The sequence below is a fragment of the Ursus arctos genome, unplaced genomic scaffold (genome assembly GCF_023065955.2).
Source record: "Ursus arctos isolate Adak ecotype North America unplaced genomic scaffold, UrsArc2.0 scaffold_23, whole genome shotgun sequence".
NCBI classification, from domain to species: Eukaryota; Metazoa; Chordata; class Mammalia; order Carnivora; family Ursidae; genus Ursus; species Ursus arctos.
The window spans coordinates 22,834,395-22,858,230 of NW_026622908.1; the positions used below are offsets into that span (position 1 = coordinate 22,834,395).

Sequence of the window (23,836 nt, forward strand, 5' to 3'; positions counted from 1 at the left end):
GTGACTATAGCCCCAGGTAACATCTTCACTGAGATCTCTTAAAAGATCATGAGTTAGACCACCTACCTAAGCCACTCCCATATTTCCGGCTCACAGAAATTTTGTGAGATAATAAATGTTTATTGTTTTAAGCTGCTACTTTTTGAGGTAATTTTCTATGCAATAATAGGTTAAAATAACAACGTTTCTATCTCTGGCTGCCCCAAAGATTTCTGGCGAATCATACCATTCTGATTTCTGTGCAGAGAGGTACATAAGGTCTGTCTGAGTCTGCCACACCTCATTGCCAGAACTTTATGAAGTCACTTTTTAACAGTTCCATCAACTTCTGCCTCTAATATCCTCCTACTGTAGAGGGTTCAAATAAAGATTGTGAAATGTTAGATACTGAACGGCACAGTATGGTCTTTTCACTTTCTCTCAGATAAAATTAAGAACAAACAACACCAACAATCTAACAACAAAAAAGACATTCATCCCTCCCCACCAAACACCCTGGACACAAAAATGTTAAGACATTAAAAAATTGTTTTCATTTAAAAAATATTTTCTAAATGTGATAACGTTATATTTGTATAGGCTGTTATTTCCTTTTAAGCCTGGGGTGGTGGAAATAACCAAGCAAGAAACACTATTCACTGGGTATATTAATGTTGATATTTGAGTTGACATTTGTTGAATTTTTTTTCCAGAATGGTGCATCAATCCCTGTTTCAAATGCAGACATAGAAATCATTTCCAAAGAGATGAACTGGAGAAAATAGAAATGTATACGGAATTGGAACAAAACAAACCTTCTGATTCTACCCCCACTCCCCGCCCAACAGCCCAACATTCTATAGAATTGTTCTGAGGTTAAAAAAACAAAAGATTTCAAAAACATAAATCTTTGACAAAAGCTGCACACCGATTAAGCATACATTATATATGTGGAGACATTGAAAATTAGTTTAAATGATTTTTATCCCACCCCACGCTCTGGCATTTTTGCAAAAATCATATGGAAATTCTAGCTCAAAATTACTAAAGGGAAATCAATAGAAAACAAACACTACTCCATTCCCCTCCATTCTGCTCAACCATACCTCAGCCTCTCCCTGGGCTAGATCAAAATGCCCCTTTCCTCTCCTAAATACAAAACAAAAACTCCTAAATACAAAAACAAAAGATAAGGGGTGGATGTAGGGGTTGCTTATACACCAGCAGCCAGCCAAACATGACTAATGTGGTAAAAATATGTTTAAGGGTGCCTGGCTGGCTCAGGGGTGGAGCCTGCAACTCTTGATCTCCAGGTGGTGAGTCCAAACCCCACGCTGGGTGTAGGGATTACTTAAATAAATATAACTTTTAAAAAATGTTTAAAACTTCCTTCAAAGGGTCATTATATGCACTAAATATAATCTGTGCCAATAATAATAGTTAAAATCTAGTGAATACTTTCAGAAGACAGGCACCTTTACATTTCATCCACAAAGGAGCCCCATCAGGTAGATATTACCATTATTTCCATTTTACATATCTTTTTAAAAAGTGGAAAACGGAATGATCGATCAATGTCTCCACAGTCACAAAGCCAATTAAGTCGTTGTACCAGGATTTGGGAGCTCTCAACAGTGGATTTTCCAAAACCAGCTTTTAAAATGCCACAAAAAGATCTGGTCTGATTGTTGGCACTTCAGTATTGGTTAATAAATAACAGTCCCTTTCATTTCTCTCGGTACCCAATCTGGATCTAGGTGGTCCTTACATAAAGGAAAATGCCCATTGGAAATCTCACTGGACAAATCCTCTCTCCCCACCTACTTCACCCGACATCTCACAGGAACCCAAGGCAAGCTCTCAGAAAAAGGCATAGAGGTTGCCACCCTAGAGATTCCAAGCCCCTGAAGAAGCTGGAATGTAAATAGACTTTGCAAACAGAAAAAAATGTAGTATTGCTTTGGATCGAAAATGTCTGTTTGCAGAGCCTGACTCTGAAATTCCCTAAGCCTGGGAGAACAAACACAACCCTTTCCGTGGCCCTCTGAAAATCCCAAGCGATCAGGTTCAGTCTGGTAAAAAAACATTCAGTCCTGGCACCTTGCAGAACACCTGGCGGTGGGGACTGGGACGGGCGGCGACAAACTGGAAAGACAGAGACTGAAATGCACACGTACACCTGCCTAGCAGCCTTGAAAAGTCAAGTTGACACCTCCAGGACCGTGGGAGGCGGAGCCCGACTCCCGCCTCGGGAGCGAGTGGGAGACCTCCTCCATCCTCCCCCTCCTTCCGGGGCTGCCGAGTGCCCCCTTCCCCTCCCCACTCCCCCCCGGGGAACGCGGAAAAGGGCCCTTGTCACTTTAAATGACTCAGGAAGTGAAAGGAGGCCGCTGACAGGGAAAGGGAAAGCGGAACCGGGGCGGCGGGGCAAGCGGCTCGGCGATCTCGCCCGGGGCAGCGCGAAGCAGGGCGGCGCGCGTCGCGGGGGCCGACGGGGGCGCGGGGCCGCCGCGCCGGAAGTGCCCGCGCCGCCGGAGGAAGCGCAGCGGGCGCCGAGCGGTCGAGCCGGCGGGAAGGCCCCTCGCTCCTCGGCCCGGCAGGGGCTGGTGGGAGCAGGCGGCAGCGGCGCCGCGGCCCCAAGCCTGCCCCGAGACCTGGCGCGGCCAGTGCCCGGGACGGCACCCGGGCGGGGAGGAGGTCGGGAGGAGGCCGCGCGGAGGCCCAGCGGCGAGCTCCGAGACCCAGCGGCCTGGGCCGCGTCACCGCAGCCACATGGCCTCCGGAGTGGGCGCGGCCTTCGAGGAGCTGCCGCACGACGGCACGTGTGACGAGTGCGAGCCCGACGAGGCTCCGGGGGCCGAGGAAGTGTGCCGAGAGTGCGCCTTCTGCTACTGCCACCGCCACGCCGAGGCGCACAGGCAGAAGTTTCCCGGCCACCACCTGGCCCAGTATGTCCACGGCGCCGCCCAGGCCTGGACCTCCGGAACCCCGGCGCAGGGCGACGTCAAGGAAGAAGCCGAGGCCAAGGTGGAGAATGAGCGGGACCTAGAGAGCGAGGTGGGGGAGGAGAGCGAGTCCGAGGAAGACAGTGAATCCGAAGAAGAGAGCGAGACGGAGGAAGAGAGTGAGGATGAGAGCGATGAAGAGAGTGAAGAGGACAGTGAGGAAGAAATGGAGGATGAGCAAGAGAGTGAAGCAGAGGAAGACAACCAAGAAGGAGAATCTGAGGCTGAGGGAGAAACGGAGGCAGAAAGTGAATTTGACCCAGAAATAGAAATGGAAGCAGAGAGAGTGGCCAAGAGGAAGTGTCCGGACCATGGGCTCGATTTGAGCACCTATTGTCAGGAAGATAAGCAGCTCATCTGTGTCCTGTGCCCTGTCATTGGGACTCACCAGGGCCACCAGCTCTCCACCCTAGACGAAGCCTTCGAAGAACTAAGAGTAAGTATTGTGTATGCAGAGCATAGGCATAGAGGTCAGGACGCCTGTGTTTCAACTCAGGTGGCCTAGTTGTGGCCACAATCTCTTTCACCATGACCTTAAGAAGTTAGTCTGCTCAACTTATTGAGGGCAGTGCTTATAAACTCTTTGGTTGAACTCCTTTGAGAATCAGTTGAAAGTTCTGGACTCTGACCCGAGGGAAATACGTATACACACAAAGCCTAGTGTACGATAACTGGAAAATTGCAAACCTCTGGTCTTTGGGTCACAGTTAAAGCATTCCTTGGGAGTTTTGACCCCATGTAAGCCAATTCCCACAGCATCACCATTGTTGAGATTGGTGCCTTGCCTTGGTAAGGCAGTCTCTTTGCCTACTTGAGAATATGGGAAACCGTGCTTCAGCGAGGTGAACCCAAGCAGATGGTTCCTCTGTAGTGCAGAGCCCCCCTGAAGTGGTGGTTTCCGTATTAAGGTCATATGTGCCCCCAGTTTCTTTTAGGCTCTTCATGTGTGATAATTGTTTGGGAAGGAGGACGAGAGGTTAGAGACAAACTTGGAATGGGAGTTCCTGTGTCCTCCGTCTTTAGCAGGAGGGCAGGACCTTTATCTATCTTGGACCTTGCTGATTCCCTAGAACAGTGTTCGGAAAGTCATAGACATTAATGAATATTTTTTGAAAGACCGAATTTGTAAATGATTTGCCTTTTATTTATATTGTGGATGTTTTTAGTCAGAGAAATTGCTGGAGTTAACCAGGGAGGAAAGTTTGAGCAGAATGACCAGTTCATTAGTGAATGTTGTCATATTATGACGACTTTTGTTTCCCTAAGCAACTTTGCAATTCCTGGCACTGGGATAACAAATACTTTGTTACTGAAAATCTCCTGTGTTGAGATTTTCCCTTTATTTAATTGTAAAATGCACAAAGTGTATAAAACCATATGCACAGTCTAACCAAAACTTATAAGGCAAATTCTGATGTAACCTCTACCCAGATTAAGACATAGAATATTAATAGCAATATTGAAGACCTGTACCCTTTCCAATTATAACCAGTTCCCTTCCACATCGGTAACCATTTTCTGGACTTCTGTGGTGATATTTCTGTGTTTATCTTTATACTTTTACCACATATGTATGCATTCCTAAACTTACTTAAGCTTGACACAGTTGATGTCATATTGTGCATTCTTTTGGGTTTTGCTTCATTTTTTCAGCCTTGTGTTTGTGAAATTCATCCAGTGGGTAGCTGTGGTTTGTTCATTTTCATTGTTGTGTGGAATTCCATTTTATGACTATGCCACAAGTTACCTATTCTATCGGTGATGAACATTTGATTTCCAGATTCTGAGGTTTCTGCCTATTATAAACAATGTTGGTGTAGACATTCTTGTTCATGTCTCCTGGTGAACATCTACATATATTTAAATGGAATGTAAACTTGGGAGTGAGATTGTTGGGACACAGACTGCACATATCTTAAATAGCACCACATGTTGCCAACTATTTTCCAAAGTGGTTGTACCAGTTTGCATTGCCATGAAGAGTGTATGAGAGTTCCTGTTGTTCTGTTTCATCACCAGCACTTGCTATTAGAGAATTTAAAATTTTTGTCTATTTTGTAGATATGTATGGTTTCTTCTTGTGGTTTAAATTTGCATCCCTCTAGTTACTGAGGACTTTGTGTATTTTTTGTATCTCTTCTTTTGTGAAGTGCCCCATTCAGGGTTTTTTGTTCATTTTTCTATTAGGTTGTCTGTCTTTTTCGCATTAATTTATAGAAGTTTATTCCGACTTCTTTTTTGTTTCTATGGGTTGCAAATATCTTCTAGTCTGTTTTTTTAAATTGTGCCTGGAGTAGAAGCTCTTCATTTTAACGTAGTAGAATTTATCAATAATTGCTTTTATTGTTAGTGCTTTTATTGTCTTGTTCCACTTAGTATTGATTTTCCCATAGTGGAAGTGGGGGCTCAATTTCTTTTTTTCCTCATGTAGGTAGCCAGTTGCTCTAGCAGCATTTATTGAAAAGCCTGTCTTTCCTACATGGATCTGCTGTGCCACCTGTCCATATGCCTTTGAATGTGTTTCTTGGGTCTTCTATTCTGTACCATTGATCTGTTAGTGTATCTCTGTGTGAAAAACATGTTTTCTTAGTTACCATAGCTTCGTAATGTGTCTTTCTTAATATCTGGTAGAGCAAGTCCTTCCACTTTGTTCTTTTAGAAGAGTGTCTCAGCCAGTCTTGGCCTTTTATGTTTCTTAGAAGCATACTATAAAGTTGTATTAAGAAAGCCTGCAGAACGTTTTTTGTATTGTATTCGGTTTATAAACCAATATATAGAGAATTAATACCATTCCAAGATAACGTTTCATATATTTAGGTCTAAATTGCCTCATGATGAAGTTTTCCTGAAAGATCTTGTATATCATTTTGAAATTTATTCCTGGGTACTTAAAATCTTATAGTATCGTAAAAAAAAGATTAAAAATTTTTGTTTTTTAATGTTTGTATATAGGAATATGGTTAACCTTTATATATTTATTTTTGTGTTAAGATGTCTGCTAAATTCTCATAAATATTCTAATCATTAACGTCTACATACATGACCATATTATCTGCAGAGAGGGACAGTTTTTCTTTCCAATCCTTATATGTGTTGTTTTTTTTCTTGCCTTACTACTTTAGATAGGACCTCTAATGTTGAATAGAAGTGATAGTGGGTATTCTGGCCTTGTTTTAATTGATAAATAATTTATAACATTTTACACATACGTGTGATAGTAGTTTGTTTTTTTTCACAGACATATTTCATCAGATTAGGAAAATTCCCTTTTAATCCTAGCTTAAGAGTTTTTCTTAATATTGAGTGGCTACTGAATTTTGTCAAGTGGTTTTCCTGCATCTATTGGAGTGTTCATTTGATTTTACTCTTTTACTAGGTTAATTTGGTGAATTATGTTAATTGATTTTTTAAATTTAAAAATCAGTATTATGTTCACATGTCTCAAAAGTCTCTAGTTCACCTTTGTCCTTTTCACCTGGTTTCTTCCCCAAAAACTATTGGTAACCACTTTTATTAGTTTCTTGCTCATCTTTCAAATATTTCTTCTTATATTTGTGCACAAAAACACAGGGGTGTGCATATATATGGTCTTATTTCCATCCCTTCATGTCATTATATTTTACAATTAAAGCAGCTTTGCATTTCTGGGATAAATGCAACTTGGTCATAGTGAAGTATCTTCATGTTTTTAAATTTGGTTTATTGATAATTTATGTAGGATGTTTTTCCATTTATATTTACGGGAGAAATTACCTTTAAATTTTCTTCTTTGTACTGCCCTTATGATCTTTTCCTATCAAGGTTATGTTGGCTTCATAGTAGCAGTCACAGTGTATTGCTTCTCACATAGTTTCTCTGTTTTAATGCTCGGGAAGTGTTTGTATAAGATTGGTATGTTTCTTCCTAGAATGATTGGTAGAACTGACCATGGAAGCTGTCTGGACCTAAAAAGAGAAAGAGAGAGAATTTTGTTATTTTGTTTTCTATGGTATTTTTGATTATGAATTCAGTTTCTTTAATGGTTATAGGTCTGTTCAAGTTATCTATTTTTCCTTAGGTCAGTTTTGGTAAGTTACATTTTCCCAGAAGTTTGTCCATTTTGTTTAACTTTTCAAATGTACTAGCATAAATTTGTGAATCATATGCTCTTACTATCTTTCTTCATACTATTGCTGTCCTCTTTATTCCTGTAAGAACAGTAAGTATGTTAGTCATAATCTCTCTTTGATAATTCAGTATGTGAAGACTGTAGATCTCCTCTGCTGTTGTTTTTGATTGTATTTATCATGTTTCTTTATTTCCTTTTGTGTTACATTTGCACAACTCTTCATTGCCTTTGAAAAATTATTTGTGGGGATTTCCCAAGCCTTGGCATGAAGCTGTATTCTTCGAAAGAGGATAGCATTTGCTTGTGCTAAGGCCTGAGAGTACAATTTGTTTAGAACCCCCTTAAGTTAAACGAATTGCTTGAGATTCTTGGACCAAATTTTCAGAAGGTACCTGCCCAGGTTTACAACTTGTTAAAGACTTCATTTTCATCCAGTCCTACAGTTCCCCACCTCCTTCTGTTCAGCTCCAAGGCAACACTCCCACAGTCCCCTTCAGAGGGTGCGATAGTGGCAAGTTTAGTTTGTCTTTACTCAAGATTTTACTCTAGCTGGAGTGAGAGCATCCCAAGTCTATGTGGAAAGGGTCTCTTTTAAATGTCTCACTCTGGGGGCACCTGTCTGGTTCATTTGGTAGAGCGTCTGACTTTTGATCTTAAGGTTGTGAGTTTGAGCTGTACATTGGGTGTAGACATTACTTAAAAAACAAACAAATTAAAAAAAAAAGTCTCACTCTGAGCATCCCATCAGCTTTGCTTTCTCTTACCTTCTTTTCTACCTCACTTTGCACCCCCTATCAAATGCACTGCAGTTTCTCCAATCTCCAGTTTCTTGCAGATCAATAAATGTTCTCAGACCAAGAGCTGCTTCCTGTACTCTTCTTTTTTTTAAAAAATATTTTATTTACTTATTTTAAGAAAGAGTGTGCACAAGGGAGAGAGCACAAGCAGTGGGAGCAGCAGAGGGACAGGGAGAAGCAGACTCCCCACTGAGCAGGGAGTCTAATGTGGGGCTTGATCTCAGGACCCTGAGATCATGACCTGAGCTGCAGGTAGCCACTCAACCCACTGAGCCACCCAGGCACCCCTCCCATACTCTTCTTATGTTAACATTGGAACAGTATTGCTAACTAACCTGTGGACATTATTAGAATTTCACCAGTTTTTCCTCTAATGACTTTTGTATCAGGATCCTGTGGTCACTTACATTTTTTTTGGCTTTTGATGACCTTGGTAGTTTGGAGGAGTCAGGTGTTGTGTAGGATTTCTCTTAGTTTGGATTTGTCTGATGTTTTTCTCATGGTGAAACTGGAATTAATGGTGTTTGGGGCGATATAAATTCTCTTTTTTTGCTTTGCTTTTTTTAATTTAGCTGTATGTCTTGGAAATCACTCCACAGATATGACTATTTATTTATTTATCTATCTTTTTTTAACAGCTACAAATACTCCATTGTATGTCATTTGTTAAATTCCTAATTTATGATACTGTGTTTTTCAACTCTAGAATGCTTATTTGGTTATTTTTTAAAGCTCTATTTCTTTGAATCTTTTGGGGTCTGAATTTAAGTCACATTTTCATATTCTTCTCATGTCTCATAATTTTTCATCCAATACTAGACATTGTGTTTAAAAGAACTGTAGACACTGGGGTAGAATTTTCTTTTCTCTCCCTCAGAAAGGGTGTGCCATTTACTCTATTAGGCAGCTAGCATGAGGGGCTGATTATTTTGATCCAGTAAAGATTTGAGCTTGATCAGAGCTTCATTGCTGCTTTAATTAGTTTCATTTCACTCTGGTTCCAAATGTTTTGAGGCCAGTGTACATTTGCTTATTGGAAGAGAGTAAGGCTCTTGGAATATTAAAAGTAGCACAGCATGATGATGGTGAGGGAACAGGGTCTCTGTTACACTGCATTCATTCAGCAAGTATTTATGGAGTATTGGTCAAGGGCAGGAGCTTCTAAGCATTGGGGATATAGCAGCAGAATGGAAAAAGTCCCTAATTCTATTGGAGTTTACATTGTATTAGAAGGAAACAGAGAAAAACAAATTAGCAAATAAACATGTAGTAAGTGTTATGAAGAAAAAATGAAACAAGCAGGATTAAAGAGGGACAAAGTATCCCAGCTCTGCCACTTGCTTTTTGACATTGGGCAAGCTATGTAACAGTTTGGCCTTATTTCCATATCTCTAAAATGGGTATAAAGTTATGAAATAAAACAGGATTTTCATGTGAATAAAATGGTTTAGTTCATGAGAAGATACTTTAACAATGTTAAACACATTGTAAGTTCTCAGTAAATGATAGCTGCTGTTTTTATTATTAATATGAGGAGTCTGGTTAAACATACATGTTTTGATAGCTTCGTGCCTAACCAGGCTGTGAGTGGCTGGTATTGGTGGAGGAAGGCCAAATTCTTGCCAAGGGTTGCTGACACTTAACTGTAAAGCAAACTTCAGAAGGCAGAGAACCAAGGTGACTGTATGGCAAGAGGGACCTGAAGCCGAGGCCAAAAGAACTAAGGTGAACACTTTGAAGGGACAAGATTAACACTTAGTCCTTGGAGCGACTTTGAAAGTCCTGCCTCTCCTCCTCTGCTGTACTTATTTCCTCTTCACTCCAGAGGATTCTGTCTCCAAAGGATTTTGTGGGTCCAAATTTGAATTGAACGTGTGTTCCCGCTGTATCATAGAAATATAGTTACACAGCCCAAATTATGATGTAACCAGATATGCAGGTTTCTCTTACCATAATTTCTGGCTCTGAAAATGGGTCATTGGGTCTGACAAAGGAACTTGATCTGGCTTATGAACTTATTCATATGAAAATTCTTATATTGTCAAGGGGATTTGCATTCATAGCTATGTTAATTAATCATTTTTGTTGAACAATAAAAGTGCAATTAGATGTTCTCAGAACTCTAGACCAGTAGCTTAAAAAATTGAACATAACCTACAGTAGGGGAAGTGTATTTTACATTGTTACCTTGTTTACACACACACAAATACACTTTTAAATAACTCACATTGAATACTGTATGCCTTACCAGATATGATGTTTACTGTTTTTCTGTTCTGTTCTGTTCAAAAAAAATGTGGATTCTCACACTAAATTGATTATATTGCACTTTAGTGGGTGTGTCCTGTGATTTGAAAAGTACGTGTCTAGCACACTGTGGAGTTCTTAACATGGCTTTATTATGGACAGATCCAAAGGGTTTGAAGCCACACCCCTTGCGCTCAAGTGTGCCCTTAAGATGGGTATTTGGGGAGAAGAATGTTTGATTTAAGTGACATTGGGAACAACTGCAGAGAAGAGCTGGTGAGGGAGCACTAATAGCAGGATGGTTAGAAGGATATAGGCATATGCTCAGAACAGCTGTGGCTCTAGGGGGGCTGGAGATGGAGGTATGTCAGTGCTGTCTCCCATAATGGTCCATGACTCTGGCTCTTTAGTCAGCTCATAAGAAGCAGCTCTGGTAGGGAGGCAGGAAGGTTGAAGATCTGCCAAACACGTACCTATTTATATTATTCTTAATTATCCGAAAGGTTTGAGTTATCTTTTAATAAAACCGTGAGGCACTGGCTACAGAATATTTCAGTGTCTTATTTATTTGTTTAGAATAAGACAAACGAAGACTAAGGTAAAGGGAATGACTTCCTGTCAGTTGGAGCAGCCCCACATGGTTCTATGGAAAATTTATGAGAGAGGCCTGCAGTTCTGGGATTGCGCATCTGCGTCTCCCCTTCAAAGTGTACTTACTTAACCTGTAATAAGTCTTGGAGTTCATACAGTGAAGAGGACGGAAAGGGCCCTATCTTTCATGGAGTTTACCCTCTAGCTGGGGAGAAAGAGAGGTAATTTGGGATGATAGTATGTACTATGAAATCAGCAAGTTACAGTAGTGAAGGAGTGAGTGGCATGATAGCACAGGGTTACATTTTGATGAGGTAGTCATGGAAAGCATCTCTGAGCATATGACATTTGGGCAGAGAACTGAATTTATGAGATCTAGCAAAGATCTAGGAAAACCCTTCTTTTGTGTTACCAATTGAATACTACTCGTGCAAAATTCAGTGATTCGTAGCAGAGATGATTGCTTTGGTTCCTACAACTTTTCATAAAGGGATAGTTGGCTCTTGGAGTGAGAAGAAGAATTTAATTCTAGTAGTTGTAATGTTCTGTTAGCACAGGTGAAAATACTACCCTGTAGAGGGAGTATGAGCTTGTGGGGAGGGCCTGGAGGGCTTCTGCAGGGTTAAACTCAGGGGAAAAGCTGTCTCATTGTGTCCTGTTAAAGCACAGACTCTTTGTATAATCTTCATTATTAAAATAATAAAATTAAGAAAAAGCCTGGGAGAAGAGTGGTTAAGGTAGAAAGAATAGTGAATGCAAAGGTTTTAAGGTAGAGGTGAACTCGGGATATTGGAAGGACAACCAAAAGGTCATTATGAAGTAGAAGGGAGTGAAAGAAGAGTAGGAGGTGAGTTCCTCAAAGTAAACAGTGTATATCTCATCCTAGTGCTACATTTCTGAATCATCTGTGGAGGGTGATTCTTTAAAAAATACCTGTGATTGGCCCCATCCCTGCCAGTAAATCCAAATCTCCGGGATTTGTCAGGTATTTTGTAGGATGTCCTTTTGTTGGGATTCATCTTGTGTTCCTAGCATGATTAGACTGGAGTTAGTGGTTTTGGAGAGGAAGACCACAGAGTTAAGGGTGCATGCTAACAATATGACTTACCTTGGTTGGTGTCTGGGAGCCAGAATGGATTAATAGCTGGCACTTATTATATACTACTTATGTGCTAGGCACTGTTCTAAGCTCTTTATACATATTAATTTGATCCTCATAACAATCCTGGAGGTCCATTTTATTTATTGATTCTATTTATTTGAGAGAGAGAGTACGTGCGCAAGCACGAGCAGGAGTGGCAAAGGGAGAGCGAGAGAGGATCTCAAGCAGACTCTGCACTGAGTGCAGAGCCAATGCAGGGCTCAGTTTTACTATCATGACTTGAGCCGAAACCAAGAGTTGGACGCTTAACCAACTGCGCCACTAAGGTGCCCTGGGGTACATTTTATTATTATCTCTATTTTACAGAGGAAGGAAACTGAGGCATAGGGAGAAATGTCCAAGCTTTTCCTTCTCTCTCTCCCAGGAATCCAGTGTCGCTTTTTTCTCTTTCCTGACCTCTCGATCAGAATAGAATGGGTTAATGGGCATTATATGCTGTTCAATTATTGCTTTTCAGGGTAAGGTTGCTGATGCAGTAGTCTTATTATTCTTCAACCCCTCTGAGAATAAAGAACTGTGTGCCTGTGACACCAGCTTTTCTTGACTGCAGCCCATAATAAGGATGTCCTGTCTATTCACTGGTGTACCCACCCATGTCTTCCTCTCCCAAGACTGAGAAGCCAGAGGTGGGTCTGTGTCAGTGCTCAGTGTGTCTTCTGCTTGAACTTACAGTTCATTCTGAGATGACCAGCTCAGTTTCATATTCCTGTTCCAGTTGGTTCTTTTAATATCCAGAGCCACAGTCTAAACTTGTGTGGCAGGAAGGAGCACAGATGCTCATGGACCTCTCAGAAGAGGGGGCAAAGATGAGAATGGGGTAGGAAACACAGATCTCTGGCCCTGGTGGACTTAAATCCTTTGTATATGTGTTTTGTTTTTGTTTTGGGAGTTTGTTTTGTATGTGTATTTGTGTGTTTATCAGTGTCACAGGGATCAAGCCAACATGGCATCAGTGAAACAAATATTAATATTGATGTCCTTTTCAGATGTCCAAAATGAATGAAGAATTAAAAAACCAAAATCCTTCAAATATGCTAAAGGCTCAATCCATAATGTAGGCCAGATAACCATATTCTCGTTGAACATTTAATTATATAATAAATTCACTTCAGATGTGTTTAGCTACTTTTTGATCAGGTAGCAAACTAATCTGCTTTTAACTTCAATAGAGTATTAGAGAAAACATTCATTTTAATGTGTACAAGCTATAGCATATAGTTAGCATTGAAGACTGGTATTTTAAGCGATCTTATTTATCTGAATAATTTTTGAGCATTTATGGTGTGCTGTATGATGAATATTGAGAATAAAGAAAAGTTTTTAACATTAGGAAGCTTATAGTTTAATAGGAAAGATAGTCTTTTCAGGTGCTTATTTGTGTGTAAATAGAGGAGAGGTACAAACAGTATGCTATGGGGGCTCAGAGAAAAGAGAAATTAATTTCAGCTGAAAACATGGAATCAGGAAAGATTTCTTGGCAGGAATGGTATTCAAGATGGACAGGATGGATAGGATTTTACTAGGTAAATACAGACTAGACTATTAGGTAGCTCTCCTGTGTTCCCATAGCAACAGGCTATACACATCACTGTAGCATTAATTACAGTATACTCTATCAATGTTATTTCTTTCCATGTCCTATGTGGGTTATAAACTCTTCTAGGGCTACTACTATAAGTTATTTATCTTTGTGTTCCCAGTACCTAGCACAGTGCCTGTTGAGTAGTAGATGTACATGGAATATTCGGTGAATATATGATATGAAATATCTCATCTAGTTCTAGTTCTAGGGTGTTGATGAACTGAAAGAGACAGTATTGCATAATGATTTAGTGTTTCAGTGTTTACATTAGTTCAGCTGCATCTAATGTAATGAAATAATTTGGAAAAATCCAAAATAATAACAACTCAAGAGAGATATTTATTTCTCTCTGTGTAAACGAAGTGTGGACGTAAGCAGTCTAGGCTGGTGTGGAGGAACTGTGGTGTTATTAGGAATCTAGGCTCTTTCTAGCTCCGCTCTGCCACCCTGGGGTGGGGTTCTTGCCGTGGACCAAGCTGACTGCTGGAGTTGAGCTAGCACATGCAGGTTCCAGGGTAGCAGGCACAGGAAAGTGAGGAAGGGCACACCCCTCCAGAAGCTGCACACGTTGCTGTTTATGTTTCATTGGCTAGAATTCAATCCTGTGGCCTTTTCTAGTTGCAATGGAGGCTAGGAAACAGTCTTTTCTTCAGGCTACAGTGTAGTGTGTCAGCTAAAAACTGGGGTCTGTTACTAAGGAAAAATGGGAGAATGATTATGAAAGACCAAGTAGTCTTGGATTAGTAGGCTTTGCAATCTATGAATTTGCATATTTATTAGCTGCATCATGTTGGATAATTCACTCAGCCTCTCTGCGTCTTGGTTTCCTCATCTGTCACATCGGTATAATAATTGCTTCTCTTTATTGAGTTATAGTGAGGAACAAAGATCATACATGTAAAGAGCTTAACATAGTGCTTGGAAGATAATAAGCCCTCAGCCATTGGTGGCTCATTCTTATTACCATTATAAAGCCATCTAAGGTTCTATTCTGAGTTCAATTCCAAACCAGTTAGTCTGGCAGCTGCAGAAGTTCTGGACATCAAGTTTTTTTGGGTGAAAAGTGTTCAGCCCCCTCTCCTTCTGCTCCTTCTGCCTGCTTTATTCTGGTGGATAGATAGGCTGGTGAAAAACTTGTCTTCGAGAAGAGGCTCCTGTATGTTTCAGTGTCCTGCTGGTGCTTTATGCACTAGCTAACCAAAACACAGCTGGTAGGTCTAATTTTAGGTTCACAAGTCTTACTGGTTGTCCTCTTTAAATTCTGTTTTACATTCTGAACTGTGGGAAATTTTTATAGAAGCAGAGGGGAGGCAGGGGCAATACACTTTCTTTTCTGGTTAGGAAATAGCCTCCATTTTCTTTCCAGTAGGCAGTCATGGGAGAGATATTATAGGCACCCCTCTGTTCTCCTGTCTGTCCTTTGGGTCGATGTGAACCTGGTGGGGTGTAACCTGTGTTGAGTTGTAGACTCTGACTTCGTGTGCCTGAAGAATGAAAATACTAATCTTCAGCAGAGGTTATAAAACTAAGACAGTCCAGAAACTCTTTCTGCTGTTGAATTTTGAGGCTCTTTCCAGAGATGAGAATACAGTAATAATAGTTATTGAGTGATTTTAGGTGAGGTGCTTTTCATTCATTGTTTCAGTTGATCTCAGTACAACTCCCACAATAAGCGATGTTACTATGATTCTCATTTTACGGATGAGGAAACTGATACTCAAAGAGGTTGAGCTTTGTGGAAGGTCACCTAGCTAGTAAGTAGAAGGACTAGGGTTTGAACCCAGGTCGATGCCACAGTACATGTTCTTTCTACCACCCCATGTTGCCTCTGCTCCCCCATTTTAATTATTCCCACATACATCTAAACTTTAAAGTTGTGCCAACACAGTCTTCTAATGTCTACCTTCTGTATGAAAGTGTTTAATAGGTACTTTCTGGATATTCTAAAACTGTTCTCTCTTCTACCTGAAGCTTTCTTCCTAGGTATTTTACAAAGTATTTTGATTAATAACAGATTGTTTTGTCATTTTTTTCCTGTTCATCCCTTCTTTATCTCAGTACTTGGTACTTAGTAGTCCCTCAATAATAACAACAACAATGATAACTAAAACTTATTGAGAACTTAGTATGTGCCAGGTTCTGTACTATAAGCTTCCTACATATTATCTCATCTAATTTTTACCACAATTCTTTGAGGTGGAGTATTTATTAAGATATTTTTATATTGTGTTTGAAGTTAGTAGCATGATGATTTTTTCCTTTGATCTATTCATTCAATCAGAGTATTTGGGTAGGGAATTTAACAGTGAGTAATTCTAAGTCCCTTTTCTCATGGAGCTTATAAGGTGTGAGCAAAACAGACATAAGGAAGTTCAACAGTAAATTATATTTCAAATGACGATAAGATAAATACTAGGAATAACAAACTAGGGGAAGGAGGAGGAGAGCGACTGGGATGGGGGAAAGAGGGGGAGGCTATTTAAGGATGTGAGGAAGGAGTTGTTTGAGGTGGTGACTTGGGTAGAGTTAGAGCCAGTGATGGGAAGATCTGGGGTCATAGTGGCCCAGGTGGAGGGAAGAGCATGTGAAGAGGCTCTGAGGTGAAGTAAGCTTGCTGGGGGATAAAAAGGATGGCTGGAGAATAACTGAGTAAGGGTAGGGGATGAGGGAGTAGTAGTTGACGTCAGATTACCAAGTAGGTCGTGATGAGGACTTTGGATTTTATTCTGAGGAGCCATAGACTATTTAAGCAAGGGAGTGAGTGATGTGACTTCCATTCTTAGAACTTCACTGTGGTGTCTGTGTGGAGATGGATGGTAGGGTAGCAAGAACGCGAACAGTGCTGTTGCTTGGCCAGAGGAGTAGGACAGATGGTGAAGAGTAGTTGGAGGGGGCACGTGTTTTAGAGTTAGCTTTAGAAAGACCTGGTGATGGGTTTCTCAGAACCAAAAATGATTTTGGTAGTTGCCTGACGTAGGAGTGGACTTGGAGCTGGAAAATCAAGTAGTGTCGGTAAAGAATTTTTGTACACGGCATGGTGATAAAAAAAATTCAGTTTCATTTCGTTTTGACAAGGCCTTAGCTTTCTGATTTGGTTCCTTAGGAGGACTTGTTGTATATTCTATCTTTTGGTCCTTTTCCACTGTTTTCCCCCAAAAAAACCTTTTTGTAAAAATAACAGAAAATTGGGTTGATCTTTTTTTTTTTTTTGTAAAGCATGTTACCAACACAAGGAAATAAACCAAAACAACCAGCCAGTATTCTTTCTGAACTCAGCGTCTTCTGATTTTTTTGTAATACAGAATTCAATATCTAGGAGCCAGTTTAGGATGTTTAAGTGATTAACATTTACAGTTCTAAAGACAAATTACTGTTCTTTTGGTGCCCAGCTGGTTATTGGCATTAGACTAGACTCCCATAAAACTACAGAGATTCTTCTTGTCAAGAGACAAAAGTCAGGAGATACTTCTTCTGATGCCGCTTTCACCTACCATAATCCACCTTTGTTTCTGCCCCTCACACATTTTCAGAGGACGTTTACATGAAATTGAGCTCTATTACTTTTTTGTTTGGGGGGTAAATGGGTGGACATGTGTTTATGAGGTGTCCTCATCCCCTTTGAAGAGAGACATCCCAGGTTTTTGGTGTTCACATACAAGGACCCTTAGAGGTAGAAAACCTTCAGTGTTGCTTCCAGGGATAACAACTTCAGATGTCTTCAGGGACCAGAAAGGTAACGTAAATTCGAGAAGCAAATGCGAGAATCAAACCGGGGTAATAACCATGGCAGACTGGAGAGAGCTTCCCTGGTGTAAAGCAGATAGCTGCGGCTTAGCTTCAGCCAACTGCCGCCATGTGGGAATGAGAGCCCAGTACAATCAGATCTTTCAGATTTTCAAAAGAAGCTAGAAATCTTTATTGTTAGGTCGTATCTCCTGATTTTTAAATGCTGGCAACTAATTTAAAATTCCCAGTGTGCTGTGTGGGATAACACTGTAAAAGTCCCCCCAAAAAATGTTCTGTTGGCTGCAGGCTACACATTTGTAGATTCCGATTTGGTCCATTTTCTTTCTTCACAGATTAAGAAATAGAAATCCAAAGATATAAAATGACTTTTCTAGGCTCACGTAGGTAGTGGCAGAAGTAGGAATAGAACATGGGTCTTTTTTCTTTGTGTGAGGTTGTCTTAACATGGAAAGTTAAACTTTTTTGGTACTCTGAGGAAAGCTAATGTCTCTTTCCCTAGAAAAGTGCATGTACATTCCAAATTTTGTGTACAGTTTTAGGGGTTTTAAACTCCCGAAATCTGTACATAAACACCAGGTGAAGAACCCTCTCGTACCTGCTGGTTCATATGTTTGCGGTGTAAAGGGAACAGCGCCCCAGTATTTATTTTAGCAACCCATGTAGAGAGGCACTGAAGAAGCCGTAGGTCTGTCCTCCCGTCCTCAGTCCCATCTTTACGTATTCTAAATCTTAATTAGACAGTAGGCCTACCGTTAGCTAGTCTAAGACCCTTCCTACTACTGTCTGTAATACCAGTTCCTCCAATCGTTTCTTTCAGGTCTTTTACATACACATATAGCACTCATGGAGAGTAATCGGTTTTTTTTTTTTAATGATATTTATAGTATGTATCCTTTTGCAGATTTTTTAAAAAAATCATTATGTCTTGCCTTTATCCAGGCGTATAACAGATCTACCTCATTTTTATTTGCTATATTATATTCCACGTTCTGTTAATTCCAAAGCTTATTTAGCCCCCTACTGTTGATGGATGTTTAGAGTGTTTCCAGTTTGTTCAGTACTACAAACAGTGCTACCATAAATATTTCTGTGCAAGTCTCCTTGACACATGAGCTAGGTTTTCTTATGGGGATAAAGAGAGAAGTGGACTGGAGGGGTATGTGATTTCAAAGTAGCTTCATCATTTTTATATCCGCAACATATGAAAGTTTCTCCAAAGCCCCTCATCACTTGATATCGGATCAGAACTTTTTTTTCAATATGATGGATAGGAAATACCTTAATTGCTAGTAAATCTGAGCATCTTCTACATCTTTTCGTATGTATGTTAGCCATTCTGCATTTCTATTATGTTCATAGCCTTTGGATTTCTTTTGGGCTTATTTGACTTTTTCTTACTTGTAAGAATCCCTTTTGTATTTTCTTATGTATTGTTGACACCAACCTCTTCTGTTGTATATATTATAAATCTTTTTCATTTGTATCAGTCTGATCCTGGTTTTGCTGCTGACTGACTAGCTTTGTGATTTGGGGGGCATCGTTTCACTTCCACAGAACCATTTTTGACCATTGTAAAATGAGAATACACCACCTCTTAGTTACTGTGTAATTGTGAAATGCCAATGACAGAGTGTATGAGCCCTGTGGTTTTTATTTTTATTTTTTTTTAAGATTTATTTATTTGTTTATTAGACAGAGAGAGAGACAGCCAGCGAGAGAGGGAACACAAGCAGGGGGAGCAGGAGAGGAAGAAGCAGGCTCATAGTGGAGGAGCCTGATGTGGGGCTCGATCCCGGAACGCAAGGATCACGCCCTGAGCCGAAGGCAGACGCTTAACGACTGCGCCACCCAGGCGCCCCACGATTTTTAGGTTCCTCATTTGATTTCCACAAGCCATTTTCTCAGCTGTAAAGTGTGAATACACTAGTTTTCAGGTTTATCGTGAAATGCCAGTGAAAGAGCATATAAAAGTGCCTTGGAGAATAAAGAACAAGTTCAAGTGTAAGGCATTTTGTCCTTCCTTTGGCTTTGTTGTGACTCATCCTTAGGAGGTGGCTTTTGTAAAGCCTGCTGCATCTTCACAGAGTCATCAGACTCCGAGAGGTGGGTGTCACAACATACCACTTGTTTCTTTTTATTCTGCACTCTTTCAGGGCAGGAAAGAGGTGTGTAAACAAGATATGTTCACATTGCACTCCTGTGTTCTTCGAAGGTATTGGGTGGGATCTAGGTGGAGAGGAGTGATATCAGGAGACTCTTACTTCGCCACCTGTAGTGCTGGCTGCAAGGGCTGACACAGTAGACTCTGGACATTTTTGGAACCAAATGTCTATAAGGTTAGAATTAGCCTGTGCTTTGTTACTGTCGTGGTCTACCTCTCAATTAGAGCACAGGTTTCAGAGGCAATTGCTGTATTCCACCACAATAGGGAAGTATGAGGGTAGAATTTCCGATCCTGGTTACCTTTTGACTGATGACTGCCCTTTGCAAACAGATAATTCACTAAAACTTAACCACCCTTTGCTCTGGGGACATTCAGATACCACCTTAGACCCAGATAACCCTGTGCACCTCCCCTATGCTGCATGCTTTAGAGGGCCCTTCCTTTAGAGGACCATGCCCATCCCCTTCTTGACTACTCTCCGAGTACCCAGGACCCAAGAATTACCTGACAAAATGTCTTGAACCTGCCTTTGAGGCCTGCAGAGCCTCTTTCTGAGTCTGTCCTCCCAAAGGTGGATCAAGCCATTAGACTCTACCCCTGATGTGTGTGTTACTAGGTCCCAGATGTGGCCAAGGGTGACTGCTTAGTACACGCAGAGCTTGGGTGTACTAGCTTGAACCTCTGTATACAAGGCTTCTTGCGGTGCAGAAAGTGTGTGGGGAAAGAAAGGAGGTGAACCTGGGGCCAGAGTCTTCCACTTCTACTTCTGCTTCAGCCCTGCAGCCGTTGGAGGCAGGTCTGCCCAGTGGAGCCTCTCTGACCATCTGCTTATTTGATGGGAAAAAAAAAAAAAAAAGCCATTGAGGAATGTTTTCTTCACCACCCATTTAGAAACTGAGTATAGCTGACTCAATATAGACCCCAGTGAATCTTTGGGAATAATTCTTAAAGCAGGGGGAGGGATTGGAATGGGTGAATATCCTGAAGGGAGAATATCAGTGCATCTTCCTCTGTCTCTCCCCTGGGTAGGCAGTGCTGCTGATGCTTGGTGAAAAGGAGGAAGGATTCTGCTGACACACTGTATTTTTATGAAAGAAGGCTAAGGGTTCCCTTATCTCTCCACACAAGGCACATCTGCCTGCAAACGTGCTGTCTGCTTCTGAGGGATGCCGTCGTCGTTCTGTTTCTTTTCTGAATGTTTTAAGGCACAGTTTTGGTGCATTCCTTTCTGTTCTCTAGAGCCAGGGGGGAAGTCATAATGTATCAGGGCTCTTGCTGAAGAGCTTAAAATGGGCGCTGGCAGCTGGGATGTGGGGGAAGAGAGCTTTCCAGGGACAAGTGACCTGCTTGTTCAGCCAATGAGAAGCAGGTTACAGGAATGATATCACCAGACAGGCTTTATTGTCTGATCATCTCATAAAAGCAGGATTGTATCTGGCAACTTAACCCTTTTTTAGGTACTTCAGGTCTCACCCACTGTCTGGTATGTGACCTCCGGATTCTTTTTCCCAGCTGTCTGCTGTGAGATCACAGAGATTAAAGATTTAAATTGGTGATGAAATTTGGAGAGTTGTAAACCATCATTTTAAAACTACAAATTATTAAAATTTAGAACCCCAGCTAGAATGAGAATGTCAACTATGCTGTGTTTGGAGAGCATATCTAAATCAGATATCCATCTAGTCATGTTACACCAGGCTTTTGCTGGATAGACTTGGGAGAGAATGGGAGTTAGAGGGAAAGCAAGACTGAGCCTTTGGTCTATTTTAATCTACGTAAAAGGGTCTTAGTAAGAATTTCCTGTTTTAGAGGAATTGGAGTTGATTCTGCAAATTTGGAAAATATTACTGATTCTGAGACCAATTTTGAGTAACAGATATTTGTGGTGTTTTTTACATTGTAGCTCCTGATTATCCCTTCCCCCATAAAAAAATGGCAGTCGTTTGCTTCTTCGTGCTTCCTTTTCATCACTGGTAAGATGCAGGTGATGATCCTACCTGATCCCACACAGGAGTTGAGATAAGAAAATAAACTAATTTATGTGATTTTTGGAGTATGCTACACACATGTATTAAAATTAGGTCATTCACGTCTTCTGCATTTTCATTCATTTGTTCAGCAGACTTTTTCAAACCCTTCTTGATGCTGGGCACAGATACAGAGATAGAAGCTGTAGTTCTTACCCTTAAGGAGTTTAAAACATTGTGAGGCAGACAGACAATAATAAAAATGTCTCATGACTCTGTTGCATTTACCATGTTCCAGGCCCTTTTCTGAGCATCTTAACATATATTAGTTCATTTAATTTTGCTATAACACTGTGAAGTAAGTGCTGTCATTAGCTTCATATTACGGATAAAGAAATAGAAGCATAGAGAGGCTAAGTGACTTGCCTAAAGTCACACAGTTAGTGGTAGAGTCGGGACTTGAATCCAGGCTGCGTGGCTCTAGAGTTTATTCTCTAAATCTCTGTTGACCGGTACAGTAGTTTACTAGCTATGTATAGCTTTGGAGGACTTGAAATGTGGTTTGTCTAAATTGAATTGGACTGTATATGTGAAATACACATTAGATTTCAAAGACTCGGCATGGAAAAATGTATCTAATATCTCATGTTGAAATCACATGTTGCAGTGATAATATTTTGGATATACTGAGTTAAGTAAAATCTATTAGAATTAATTTCACTTTATTTTTGTCGCTACTAGAAAACTTAAAATCACATATGTGGCTTGCATTTGTGGCTTACATTTGTCTTGGACTGTGCTACTCTAAATTGTTATAATGCAGGGGCACCTGGGTAGCTCAGTTGGTTAAGCATCTGCCTTTGGCTCAGGTCATGATCCCAGGGTCCTTGGATCGAGCCCTGCATCAGGCTCCCTGCTCAGTGGGGAGTCTGCTTCTCCCTCTCCCTTGGCTGCTCCCCCTGCTTGTGCTCTCCCTCTCTCTGTCTGTCAAATAAATAAATAAAATCTTGAAAAAAAAAAACGTAAATTGTTATAATGCAGTAATAATAATAGGAGACATTTGTTGAATACTTACTATGTGCCATATACTAGGCAATACCTTGACACTGTTCCAGTTAAGCCTCAAAATAACCCTGTTTTTAATCCACGTTTTATAGAAGGGACAGGAGGTTTTGAGAAAGTCAGTAATTTACCCTAGGTTAGTCCACTAGTTAATGACAGACCCCAAATTTGAAACCTTGTATGTCTGACTCAAAAACCTGTACTCAACCAGTACACTGTAATACCATTTCCAGTTAAATCTTGGGGCATTTTCTTTGTTTTTATTTCTGTAAGAATATTTAGTACCGCATACTTCTGTATTTGGTATGTAGAAGTTCAAAATGAAAATCACTAGGTCATAAAATGGACATCCTAGATGAAAATCTCTTTTCAGAGCTCAGTGCTCAGTGAACACTGGCACAGCTGAACCCTAAGGTGAAGCGTTGAGGCAGCCTGTAAATTGCATTCAGTTTTCATTCCAGTAGTTCTCTCAGGTCACTGGGCAATTTATGTCCTCCCCTCTTTGTCCAATAGAGAGAGGAAGAGGGACAGTGCAGCTTTCCTTGGTCATTTAGTTCTCTTGGCTAATAAGAAGAAAAAATTGCTTTCCATTTCATTGTCCCATGAAATGCTGTTTGTGTTTGAGAGAGCAACAAAATGCTGTCTAATGACCCCTGACTTTTCTTTCTTTTAGAGCAAAGACTCAGGCGGACTGAAGGCGGCTATGATAGAGTTGGTGGAGAGGTTGAAGTTCAAGAGCTCAGATCCTAAAGTAAGTGTTGTTGGAATTGATTGGGTATTGTGTTTTGTTCTCCTTGAGCTAAGTACGAGGATGTTAACGATCATCTATCTGAACATCGCATCGAGATCTAATTAAGCCTGCCTATCGGAAGCAGTGGTTTAATATGCCTAGAGATAAGTCATCTGTTTTTTCCCTTCTCTGTTTTATGACTTACAACATATAATCATTAATTGTTTTCCCCGAACTGCAGACAAGTGCATTTTTCATCTTCCTTTAACGGGCCTTTGAGACTACTGTCCTCTGTGTCCATTAAACTCAGTCAAAGGCATCCAAGGTACTGATCATCTTAATGCTGGGGACTGGAGCAGGCTCCGGACCCACCCAGCTGGTGTTCAGCACTAGTGTCTTCTCTCTCTCTGACTTACAGGAATCAGCTGCCTCTGTGAATGCTTTTGTCCTCATGACCTGGAGTGTGGTCTGGGAAATGGTTTCAGCTTCCCAGCTTTCTTTGCAATATATTGGGAGCTATAAGATTGATATTCTGGGAGACTCCATACCAGGGTAGGGGTAGACTGGGAACTGAACATGCCGGAGGGAATATGACTAACACAGCCTCCCTTCTCCTACCCAGAGACTTACTGTGGCATTACTGGGTATTGGTCCCAGCTGGCTCTGCCTGAGAGTCAAAGCCTCTCACAATCAAA

At 40.8% G+C, this 23,836-nt stretch overlaps 1 protein-coding gene across 2 annotated transcripts in view; it reads left to right on the forward strand.

The window, feature by feature from the left end:
- The first annotated feature begins 2,493 nt into the window (after positions 1-2,493).
- The window catches only part of TRIM44 (tripartite motif containing 44), a 108,553-nt gene continuing 87,210 nt past the window's right edge, over positions 2,494-23,836 (forward strand). Inside the window, exons 1-2 of one of the 2 annotated variants that reach the window (XM_026512108.4) lie at positions 2,494-3,420; positions 23,085-23,162. In XM_026512108.4, the coding sequence (XP_026367893.2) occupies positions 2,752-3,420; positions 23,085-23,162 (747 nt within the window). In that variant the 5' untranslated portion in view covers positions 2,494-2,751. The remainder of the gene's footprint in view (positions 3,421-23,084; positions 23,163-23,836) is intronic. The other variant, XM_026512109.4, reaches the window with a different exon arrangement.